Here is a 12,820-nt window from a genome sequence, read left to right as displayed (position 1 = left end):
CTATTCTATTATGAACATAGTGTTTATGATCAGCTTTGCTAAGCAGATACATAATCTCAAAGTACTGCCTAGTCCCGTTCTACTTCTGATATAACAGACCTTACTTGAGAAGACATTCCTGTTATACAGCAGCAATTCACTGCATCTTCTGTCAAGCTTCTGTGTTGTAAACCTGGGAATGTTCGCTAAAAATATGTAAATCCTTATTTTCATCCTGATTATAGAGTTAAATAATTTCTGTGTGAAGCAAGCTGAAAGGTGAGCTGCTTTTTTCTTCTATGTGCAATAAAGCTGTGTACAGCTTTGTCATGCCTGTTAAAAGTATCCTCACATCAAAAAACCCCTATACCGCTATAATCGTGAGTACTTTGGAAGAAAGAATTTAAGTAGAGACCATCATGCTTCTTCAGGTACCATGGAAATCTTACCTACAGATGAAATGTCAACATTTATTCCTACACCCAAAACCACCCACAACTCTTCTACTGAATTATTTTGTAGAAGTACGCACCACTGTCCTTTGGCAGAAAATCATTCTTACTGGCACGGTGCTTTGAACTCAACTGCACAATTGGGTTTTCAGTTGCTTTTCATTCATTATATGCTCACCAAGCTGATTAATTTCTGTCCGTCTTCCTCCATCTGTCCCCAATTTTCTCAACTTTTAATTCTGCAAAACTTGTGATTGTTGCTCCACATTTTTTTTTTATAATTAGGATTTCCTTGTAGTAGATGCTTCAGTTCTTCTGTCTATTTATATACTGTAATGGAAAAAGTGTTCTGCATGGTTTGGGTAATTTCCTTGAAAAGGAAGGGTGGCTTTGTAACTAATATCTCTGCCACTTGACATATTGGAGTAGCCCCTGGTGACTGCTGTATGACAGCTGAGACCTGGCACTGCAGTGTAGCCTGAATGTGACGGAAATTGATGCTGACAGTGTCAACCAAGCAGAGCGAAGGTCACTGGAGCTCATCCTCACCCCACACAAACTGGAAAACCAGGCTTGAGGTGTCTCCCTTGGTGCCCCGATTCAGGCGGAGAAAAGCTCTTTGTAGAACGGGGAAAGTGGTATTTCTTTGCCTCAACCCCTGATAACTCCTTTAAGTGCACACACGCGTGCCTGCCGTGACACTGGGCTAGCACCCCCATGCCATATTCCTTACAAACCCTTTCTCAGCTGTTTTTAAACAGCTGTTTTTAAACCTAACTGGCAGGAAGCATGGCCTGGAGGCAGCTTTCCCTTCTGCAATGGCATCTCTCTCCCAAATGGCTTAAGTTAATGAAGGTTTTTATGAATTTGAGCTATTTGAGGCGGGAAAGTCCTTGTGTTTGTGTGTAAGTACATATGTATATGTGTGCCTGCACTGTGTATAAACAGTGTATGTACACACGTTCATAAGAAGATAAGCATTCACATTATATTTTTATAGAAATGGTTTTAGAGCCTTTTAAAAACAATACAGGCCTGAAAAAATATTGGTGTTCTCCAAGAAGCTTGCATTGAAAAAATTGCTGGGGCTTTCACAGGGCTGAGCCCATTCATACAGAGCAGCATCTATCCCATCTGCAGCCTCTCTAGTAAAGAAATGCAAGACTGGCAGAAATGGATTATTTCCTCAAAGAAAAGCTCCTACATTTCAAAGTGTGGTTCCAAACCGCAGGGTGACATTAGTAATAATTTCATTGCCTGAAATGGTTTTTTATTATTACCTGAAGAGATTTTACTTTTCTGTTCTTTTGCTTTTTGCTTGGAAGTTGCTTTTATTTTTATTTTTTTATTAAATAAAATGTTTGGCCTTGTCCTAAAGGTTGTAGAGTCGAAGCATAATAGAATAAATAAATGGTTATTTATTTATAAACAGCAGGAACTCCTCATGGTAACAGGAAGAACATTAAACCCAGAAATGATAAACAGTGTTTGCAGCACAGTGTCTGGGCGTGTCATTTGTATAGCACTCAGCTTCAAGAGAAAACAGATCGCTTAGACCGAAACCCCATAATAAAAAAAAAAAAAAATCCATATGTTATAAATAGCTGTGATGTTTCTTTCCATGACCGTGTACAGCAGTGAGGGAGTAACTACCGGGAGAGGCAGTGATCCGGTACTGACAACCCTATTTTGGGTAGTATTCTGCTCTCCAAAGGGAGAGAGGAATAAAGAAAAGGGGGGGAGGACTGTAACTCTGGTCTGCTGGTAGTGAGGGAGGTCCCAAAGCAAACACGCCTGAAGCAGAGGAGTCGGGAGGTTGCAGAGAGATCTTTGCTAGTGCTGCAGCCGCTACGCAACTCTTCTTCCATGGTTTTTGTCTCTTTTTTGTTTTGCCTGGGGGCGGGAGGAGGCAGAGGTTGGTTTTCCTCCAGATCTTCCTTCCTCTCCTGCTTCTGGGATTCCCTGGGGTGCCTTGCTGGCAGGAGCGGGGAGGAGAGAAGGCTGCTTCCCCCATGTTTGCTTGGAGCTTATGACCACCTGCTATAGAAGCCCCAGTCATGTCTTCTGTGTGCCCTGAACCTGCCTGTCCTCGGGGTTTGCCATGGACTAGTACTGTCCTATCAGTAAAAAGCATGGAAGAAAAAGCCATAATGTAGCAAGCAAGGACCTTGTAATAAAACCAGCTTTGCTCCCCAAAAGCAAATGGCTTTTTTGGCTTAGAACTTTGTCTGGTGGAAGGATTTGCACAAGCTGTTGCAACCTCTTTTTCTGGTGCAGAAAGTTTTTTATTTCATTGGTTTCTTTCTTTTTTATTTTTTTTTCTTTTTTAGTGAAATGCCCATCATGGAGGTAAAATCTGCCACTTTGATAAGGAATTACTCTTAAAATGACCATTCTATGGCTACCAATATTGTTAACTGCTTCCCCCCTGAATAATGGGCAAAGTGAACCCCTTGACTGTGGCATGAGTTTCTCCAAGGCCAAAGCAAAATTATTCTTGCTACCTCACTGATCCATGGCTGATGATTTTGTAGAGTGCATTGGCTGGCTCTTTTACTGAGCTCTCCCGAAATCTGTCTCTTCATAACAGGCTTCTTGCTGAGACCTTACGCATCCTCATAATGCTCAGTACGGCTGGAGCAAAGCAGTACTCAAATCTCACCTTCCTAATAGGGCACTGGGAAGGGAAGGGGGCAGGAGAGGCAAACCTCAGTGTAGTGAGGGGGGTTAATCACTCCAGGGACGATGTCAAGGTGTAAGATATTTAGTTACTGCGCTTTGCTATGCTCAAGACCACTCTTTTCTCTCTCATTGGTATATATTCCTTAGACTGGTCAGATGTCTTGGATAAATACAATCCAGGTGTTTCGTTGTGGGTTGTTTGTGTGTTTTTTAAATTGTTCTTTTTGTAGGTTAAAGTGTGATATTTGTGAGGGTATATTTTGCTCCATGAGTAATTGTGCTGACTGCAGTGGCAATGCCTTAGTAATACCATAGTCCTACCTTTTTTTTTTTTTTTTTTTTTTTGGTAGTAAACTTACACTGTTGCACGTGTTTCTGTTTGTAGTGTCCCGCCTCTTCCTCAGAAGAAGAAAAGCTTATTACCATCAAAAGGCCTAAAACTCCAGTTTCAAATGAGTTATCAGATATTAACACCCAAACCAACTGGACTAAGTCACTCCCATTGCCAACGCCAGAAGAGAAAATGCGACAACAAGCCCAGGCAATCCAAACAGATGTGGTTCCTATTAATGTGACTGGTAGGCTTTTAATTTCAGTAATTACATTACACTGATGAGGGAGGGAACAGATAAAAGGGGATCCATACACTTCGATAGCATTTTGACACTCACATATTTGATGCATGAATTTTAAATTACTTATTGCACCTTTCTGTAAAAACTGTTTTTTGTTTAATAGTCTGTCTCCAAACTTAATGAGAAAACCTCAAAATCCCTGAAAATGATCATTATTGAAGATAGTCTACACAATATGGGCTTGAAACAGCATTAGATATTCATGAAATACAAGAGGATTGAGAAATAACAGTGTTTTGGTGTGGACTGCACTGAAGATATGTAATGGAAAATCATGTTTTATGTAATGCGAATGATATTTCAGGATTTTGTTCTAGGAATTTTGTGTAAGGAAGGTTATCAGGGACTTCTGTATTCCAAAGACTAAATGTTAAAAAAATCAAGAAAAAAAACTTTAGGGTCTTACTTTTATCAGCAACAAGAGGTTTAGGTGTCAAGGAGAGTAGGGTAAGAACAGCAAAAGTTAATGGGGCTATGTCTTCGAGCAAGACTCTTGGTAAGACATTCTACTTACGTGACCATAGTCCACATTGTCTTGTTATGAACTGTGTGTTAACTCTGCGTTTTGAAAATGCTCTTTGGTTTTACAGTTGCAGAACTCCCACTCTGTGGAAGTTAAATTATGTTAAAGCCTAATACTGAATAGATACTTTGTTGTGTGTAAATAGAATTTCTGTGAAAGATCAAATTATCACTTCAATTTAATAATCCCTCTTTTTCTGTACAGTATCAAGATTGTCTATTATTAGTTAATTCAAATAACTGACCGCTTGCCTGCCAAAACCAGGACGATATTCAATATCCAATTTATTTCAAACACCATATGGCGCGCTCTGCCTCCATGCTCACTCTTACAATCAATAGCTTGCAATGTTTGGTTTTGTTCTGAAAGTAAATTAGGTGTTCTCTTTCCCTGCATGACTACCAATAATTTTTTCACCTATATTTTTATAAATTAGTATTTTAAAATAGTATTACTTAATGGTATTTAAATAGTATAGGACCAGTACTTCTGTGATAAACATCAGAGAGCTCTGAGAAATCAACAAGAAACATTTCCTTAGATAAACAGCAGAAAATATTTGAAATAAATAGCATGAAGACAACAGAAAATTACAAACACCCCACCTCTGGAAAATTAATAGAAGGAAAATAAATGCAATGCTGAAATGTTAGTAGGCTAGCTGGCATTATCTAGGGAATGTAGGATACAGGTGCAGAAAGCCGAGTTATGGGAACAACAGATAATCTGACATAATCGATAAGATGAGCAGGGCTTAGGTATTGTGACAGCAGGAACACGGTATACTTGCAGAAACAGTAGTCTGCTGTTTGATTTAATGACCCTGCGTACTGAAAATATAAGGGGGAAATAAAAACACGGAAAGAAAAATGAGGTAAAAGAGGTCAAATAACCCTGATAGATTTAATTCAGTGTCACTGGGAACATTACCATGTTTGGATAAACTACACTTGTGACTTCAACCAGCTTAATTCAACTGGTGTAGCAAACCTTGCGTCTCCTGAATTGTTTGGTTTGCACTCAGGAAGCTCAGCGGTTCTCAACTTTTCTTATAAAAATAGTGCACGTGCATATTACACTTCACCTTTCTGAAGTGTACTGTTGAGCATTTATTCCCTTATAAACATGGTAATCGGAAAGGATAGAAATGGAGGGCAGTAAAGCAAGACTGCTTTTGCATTATGTGGACTGGTCTCTGGGATCCACTGTTTCCTTTCCCTTGGAATAATTATATTGCTACTGTGAAACAAGGCAAGCGACAGTAACAGACTACGAGCCACGCACAACACACACAAAAAAGCTGCTGTCCTTGTTCCTCTTTAAAAAGTCACAATCTGCTCCCCTCCTCTGCCCTCCCACACACCGAGTAATTTTATTTTGTGAAGTTCCTTATGTTACTGGATGAGGCAGGAAAAAAACGACCAAAAATTCTGTGCCATTTGTTCAACGTGCCATGGAACAAACCATTGCGGTTTTTGTTTTGATCTGGCTTTTTCCTTCACTTGCTCTTTTTCTCACTCTCCCAGAAGAGAGGTCAAAAAACTTCCATTTTATTACTTCTGGCATGAAATAAAAGGTTAACCTCTGAAGAGGCTGCTGGCAATTGACACCGTTTTCAGCAGTGCATTAGTAATGATTCTGCTACAATGGCCTTTCCCGTGGCTGTGCAATAAATGCTCCACGAGTTCAGCTTTTGGGGCTCTTTGGTGAACAGATTGCAACTAATACAGTAGTAGTAAAAATCTGTTGGATAGCCTGAAGCTGCAGGGGCATTGCATTAGGCTGACAAGCTGCTGGCTAGACATTGGGATTTGGAAGCAGTTTTAGTCTTTGGGTGTGCCTGGGCTGAGCTTATTCTGGCCTGGAAGGGGTTGGGCTGAATTTTCAGTGGTGGCCAGTCTTTGCTTTTACATATCCTGGGGGTTAAAAGTTGTATAATAGTGCCTGCTCTCGTGGGTTTTCTGGAACTTTCCTTCCAGATGGAGGAGTCTGGTGATGGTGGAGGTTATCAGCTCCAGGCTGGATCCTGCAAAACATTTAAGCATTTGCTTGAGTCCAGCTTGACTGACTTCAGTGAGATTTAAGCACATACTTAAATACTTTTGGTGAATCCAAGGAAACTGAGTAAACTGCATGAAGGGGAACTGAGTAAACTGTGTAAGGAATGCCTATATGATTAGTTGCAGACCTGTAACAGAAGGAGAAAAGTATCCTTAAATATGCAAAATATATTTAACATCAACATCAATATTTTCTAAAAAAAAAAAAAAGACAATGGAGAAGGGAAAAAAGACAGACATACTGATTTTGCTTGTTGGAATTTATTGAAGCTGCTACTTTGAAATTCTACAAATTTGCACAGTGGCTTTGAAAAAGCCTTTATGTATCAAAAGCCATTGAAGATGGATTGGTTGAGTTAGCTCTTGGGTAGCTCAGGGGAAGAAGTTACCGTGGATCAGCTGACACAGTAACATTTCCCCATGGTCATCCTGTTCGTGCTGTCTGAGGCTTCATCTAAAAGACTCTCTCCTTGTTTGCACCCTCTACTTACCATTTACATTTTATTCCAGGGCGTTCAAAGCTGTATTTTAATTTCCTTACAACTCACTGTCTCAGGCATAATTGTTGGCCTTTGAATGGATAAAGATATGTTCAGAGATGCAAAACTTTTTCCGTCAAATTCTTTGGATTTGTTATAATGTGGCTAGAATAATTATTATCCTGCATGGCAGGATTACCTAATGGTCCTGACCCTGACCCCCATAAGGATCCTAACGTCCTGATAGTGGCAATGCCCCAGACAGCAGATAGTCTGTCTGTATTTCAGAGCTTCTACTAAGCTGGTGGGATCCATAGCTCTAAATTTTATAGATCCTATGGGCTTCCTCCTCCCTTAATCTGCCCTGACTTCAGTCAATCTAAAACTTGAATGAAACTGGCACTTCTTTGTAGCTGCAAGGATTCCAATTAGCACAAGTGTGGCTCATGGGAGCACAAGGCTCCGGTCAAACAGAGTCAGAGTCTTTATATTTACAACATGGTGAATGAAACTGCTATGTTTTTTCTTCGCATTTCCACAAGTCCACATGCTATACTTTAATATATGACTGTATCTTTAACTGTTGTAGAGGTAATGAGGTTTTCTATGCTGTTTGCACGACACACATCGTACTGATGTGCAGTCAGCCAGGGATAATATTTATGATGTATTAGTTACTGTGCATTAATCACTTTTTAGAGGTAAATAATTTGGTCATCAATTTTCAAAAAAAGTGTACAAGGCAAAAAACATACACACGTATATCAAGTTTTTCCTGCATTTAAGTTTTAAATGGGTCACCTAAAGGACATTTAGCAGTGCTTTAAAATGCTTTAACTTCTAAAAAGGGAACTTACATGTGAGATATGGGGTTTAGTCATTAGATTTTTAGAAGCGACAGAGAATTAATTCAGCTCACAATCTGCAGGGCAAGTTTTATCTTGCTACTAGTAAAATGGCCAAATTATAAACCTCTAAACAAAAGTGAATTCCTAAAGAAAAGCTGCTTAATGATAGTGGTGCTTCTGGGTCCCATCATGATACAGCACATGGTCATCATAAGGCTTTGTCTGGCAACGTGCACTTACATGCACATTTTTTCAGCTCTTGGCTTTGTATATTTTTCTAATAATTTATAAAGTTTCAATTTTAAGCAGCTTCCACTCTGACTGAAATATTTATGAGACCACAAGATCAGTTTGATCTCTGCATGCTCCGTAGTACTTATTTGTATTCATGTAAAAAGATCACCACCAGAAATGTGGTACATTTGACAGGTTCAGAGCAACTTGGAATGAAAAAGAAGCGTCTCGTGTGATTTAATGATGGAGCTGTGCAAAGACGTTGTAATATCTGTTGCCAATAGCAATGTCTGTTCCCACATAAACCGTTTTCATGAGCAGATTTGCTTTTTCTGCAGCTTGTTACTTTAAAATAAAACAACAAAACCATACAAAAACCCACAAAAGGCCAAATTAAAGCAAGGATTCTGTTCACTTGTGGAATTAGAGCTGCTCTTACCAGGTCTGAACTGGGCTGAGGAAATCAGAATTCCTTTCAAAACCTGCAGTACTGTGTAATGGATATGTGTGTCTAAAGCCTTACTGTGACGATATGCAGTATCTTCCTTCAGTGTAAACCTTCATTGTAGGACCAAGCTAACATCATTTGTTAATGCCTTTTTTTCCATTTCTACAACAAAACTAGTGGAAGAAGGTGCATGATGTCAGCGTGCTTGGAAGTAATGTTGCTTTGCTTGTTCTACCATGTATTAGGGGAGAATTTCGACCGCCAAGCCAGCATTCGGCGGTCTCTAATTTACACAGACACGGTGGTAAGACGGCCGAAGAAAGTCAAAAGGAGAAAGACTATTACAGGAATCCCTGACAACATACAAAAGGAGCTAGGTATGGCTCATCAGAACTGTATTCCATCCACTGTTCATTGTCACTGCTTATCATTACTCAACTAATAACATTGCCAGTGCTCATGAAACCAATACAGTCTGATAGCCTATTACAGTTCCAAATATGTGTGTGCCTCCTTGCCACCTTGTGCATCGGGAAATTAGGACCTTTTATCTGTTGACTTCCATCTGTTGAAGGGAACAGGGTGTACTGGTACAATGGAAATCTGCAGGGATCTAAGGTTTCTGGTCTTTAATGCTATCCTGGAGATTTGGTCTGCTCCCCCAGGATGTTCACTGAAGCAAAACTAAAGTGGGCACGCATTTTGGCTTGCAAATAGTTACTCACTGGAGTAAAACAGTTCATCGATGCCTTCCTGAATCTGCCGAGAGTTGCATCAACAGTGAGAAACCTGTATATTTTCCAGTGTAGTTTAGATCTATTTGGCAACCCCTTAAGTATCAGTATTATTTGATTGGAAGTAATTTACATGGGCTTATTAGCTGTTGCATATATTCCAAAGGAAAAATGCCTACTCGGTCACATGTACACTACCTCAGGCTGTCCTCTTTCACAGTTAGTAGCATACATGATATTCAGAGTTGAAGAAGCAGTCTGAATTTTGGCAGACCTTTCAGACACTTTTTGCAGAATTCTTTGATTTAAATCTGGTCATTCATATTTATTTTCAAAAAAGATGTTTAAGTTTTTCCCAAATTATAACTTCACAGATAAAACTATGCTCCCCCTCCATTTTTTTTGCAGTAGAGGAAGAATGTCTTTTAAAGTAGCTGGCAGAGCATAATTTTAGGTGCTTTGCATGTGGAATTGTCTCATATGTTGATGATTTCAGAAAGTTTTACTACCTTGCATTTTGCATCTTTTTTTTAATTATGTTTTCAATTCTTGGTTCTTTGTCTAGATTTTTCAGAAAGAGAAACAAAAATATGTAACGTGTCTGGATGGGTTTGAAATGAGCTAGAGGGCCAGGGGTAGAGAAAGCCAAGAAACGAGCAACTACATGAAGAGCAGTTTGTGAATGGAACTGTGCTCCTTCAGCATCTATAATGAAACAGTGCTCTACCATGGGAATCCCCTGCCTCAAGAAAGAAAATTCAATTGCCCTAACCCTGCTAGGACAGCTAAAGTTAGGCAGCTTTACATTTTGTTACCTTTGGATCTCACATAATGATGTTATTTCTAACTGCTGCTCTGAGGTTTGTCCAAAGCTGTCAGGTGTCTTTGACCATCTCTTCTTGTGGGATGGATTCTGTTTTGTGCCTGGCACGGGGAACTCTTCCTCATAGTGTGGGTTCCCTTCTTCCCTCTTCACTGTCCATAGTGGGCCTTGGCACCTGGCAGGAGACACTTTCCAGACCTGGAGTCCTCCTGGAGGTCAAAATTTGAATTTGTTATTTCCTGAGAGAGAACGACACGTTTATCAGCCTTGCAATCAACTATAAACAAGCTTGAGAGTTAAATGAAATAAAGTAGATTTGTTCTAACCAAAGATCAAAGCTGGAAACAAAGCTACATAAAACATAATATTGAATTATTCTTAACAAAAGATGCCCTTCTCCTGTTTTAGGTCTCTCTGAGGCTAATCCCTCCGATGCCATGTTTACAGCTGGTTTGAGGAATAGCAGAGACAACCCTCATCCTCTCTCATCTGTTCAGGATGGACACTTTTTACATTTCCTTCTTCCATTTTAAACTAAAGTGCTTTGCTCTTTGTCTAGAGCTGAGATGGAATGACTTGTGCTACTTAAAAATGCTTGTGCCACTTAAATGCAAAACTGATACAGGACATTACTTAAACTGTTCATTTTCAGGGTTGTTACAGTGGTCTTGGTGTCTAGTGTGGTAGTGTGAAAATTACACACATAGTTTTTGACAGAGGTGGTTTTCATAGTTTTCGACAGAGGTGATCTGACACATGTAGGACCTACCTCAAGGGCAGATAGCAGAGAAAAGCAGAGCGAAGCAGAACGTTTTGTTCCACACTACTGTTTGTCATTTGTTGGGGTTCCCAACACTCTTTCAGGCATGTGGATTTTGAAATGGATGACAGCAGTACTTGGGTGGATGTGTGGAGAATGCTTCCTGCTGGCAGCGTTTCCAAAACTTCAAGGTTATGTTTGTGACCACTTTGGACAGATGTTTAATGCTTGGAAACATCAACTGCAGTTTACCTGGTGGAATAAACTGAGAATGCAGTTGGCATCTATCTTAAAAAGAATTCTTTATTTAATATCTTAAAAGAAGTTTGTGACTTTTGCTAATCTGTTTGCTAAGGGTGACAGGTTTTATGGTCTTGATTTCGGTCTTTCTTCTCTGTGCTGAGCACATTTCATGTTGCACTGCTTGAAGGTTTTCCTTGGCTCCTATTTTAAGTTGCGGAAATTTCAGGGTTGGCAGTATGTCACTGTAGGAGCTCTCTCTGAATGGTTCCCTGGCCCATGACCGGCAGGCATGTAGGGCTTCAGCCATCTGCCCTACAGTGGAAGTTGTTTGAGGAGCTTCATTTTGCTTCCGTGGTGGTTGTATGTCGTCTGGACAGCAAAACGTATGTCAGGAAGGCTCTCTGATGGCTGTATCCATCCTGTTAGCGTATTGCTTTCCACCACTAGAAACAAGGTATGCTTGAAAAGAGAACAGTTGTCAGTGTCTTCATCTTATAGATGAGGAAACCAGGCATGCTGCAGTGCAGTGACTTAGTTGAAGTCACCCACTAGGCTGCTGGCAAGGCTGGGAATAAATTAAGTCTCCCCCATCCTTGTTCATTGCTCTTCTTGCCTTTTCTCCCCTGTCACTCCCCAAATATTTCTGTAGCTGTCCATTCCCTATTTCTCTTACACTGTCCCAAAACAAACAATGAGTTGTTTTAAAACATTCCACAGTTCATTTGATCGGAACAAGGATCTGGACTAAACTCCAAATCAAGCAATTGCATTGTGCCTATTGACATTTTTCCTGTGGTTTCAGCTGAATAAATCTCTTTGTTTCTCCCCTAAAGCATTGCTGTGAATGGCTATAATATTTACACAAAGATTAAAATCCCTTGGTACACCAAAGTTGCTGTGCACAGGCTAAATAACTAACACATACAGCAGATTCTTGTTACCTCTTGTTTATCCTTCAGAAGGAAGCAGAAATTTGAGAGAACCTCAAAGCTTCAACCAAGCTTGAACTATTTTCATTTCTAGCAAGAGAGCCTGGAAGACCTTATGCCAGGCCAGGCTGCTGGGGTTCTCCCCGGCTGCTTTGGCTCCTTTGGAACAATAAAACCAAACAGAAGAGAAAGCCTGCACTGATTGCTGGCCTGAGCTCAGCGGCCATGTTACCGTCATAGAATTTAGCCAAACGTCCTGAAAGGAATCATTAACTGCACCCATGATGCATGCGCTGAAAGTATCTTTAGACATTCCTACTTTTGAGCGGTGTAATACTGCCGTGTTTTCTCAAGTGTCTTCCAGCGATGAACCAGTCTCTCTGCATAGACTGGAAACTTCCGCATAAAAAATGCTGCGTAAATAAAACGCAATGTGATAGATGGGGTTCTGAGACAGAATAAGAATATGAGATGTCTACCAGCTTAGAGATGCCAGTTATTTTCTGAACAGTTATTTTTTAACAGCAGGACTCTCCGTACTGTTTAGCAGAGTGACACCAAAGTAAAAGGATAAGGCAAAGCATTCCTCTCTCTGCCAAACACAGCAATGAGAAAATTAGTTTTGCATACCTCTGAATTACCTTCGTTGTCTTACAGAACATAAATATTATGTATATTTCATGGAGTCAGTGTTGGATCAAAACTGCAGAGAGGGCAGGAAACTTTGAGATGATGTTTCACTTCAAGTTTCTGTGTCCTCAGTCTCTCTGCTCTGTGTTGCCTTTATCCCTTGCCTCTAGCTGTCTTCTTCAGATGGTACTTTACAAGCAAACTGGTATTCTCCCCTCAGGCAAGAAGATGATTCCCAAACAGAAGTTTGGTAGGGATGAGCAGCTCTCTGGGAGAACCTGTCACAGGCCTTGCTCATTTCTTGGCTCTTGGTTATCTTCAGCTTCCTTCACCCGTCCCAACTCTCCAGATGAAATAAAGG

General features: G+C 40.2%; 1 protein-coding gene across 14 annotated transcripts in view; it reads left to right on the top strand.

The window, feature by feature from the left end:
- The window catches only part of NHSL1 (NHS like 1), a 185,356-nt gene that overhangs the window by 156,996 nt on the left and 15,540 nt on the right, over positions 1-12,820 (top strand). For 10 of the 14 annotated variants that reach the window (XM_052784494.1, XM_052784493.1, XM_052784497.1 and 7 more), the window contains 2 exons: positions 3,499-3,691; positions 8,586-8,717. In XM_052784494.1, the coding sequence (XP_052640454.1) occupies positions 3,499-3,691; positions 8,586-8,717 (325 nt within the window). The remainder of the gene's footprint in view (positions 1-3,498; positions 3,692-8,585; positions 8,718-12,820) is intronic. The other 4 variants (XM_052784502.1, XM_052784499.1, XM_052784498.1 and 1 more) reach the window with 1 other exon arrangement.

Source organism: Harpia harpyja, chromosome 4 (genome assembly GCF_026419915.1).
Source record: "Harpia harpyja isolate bHarHar1 chromosome 4, bHarHar1 primary haplotype, whole genome shotgun sequence".
NCBI lineage: Eukaryota > Metazoa > Chordata > Aves > Accipitriformes > Accipitridae > Harpia > Harpia harpyja.
Note: the sequence above shows the minus strand (reverse complement) of the source record. Positions and strands in the feature narration are given on the sequence as shown.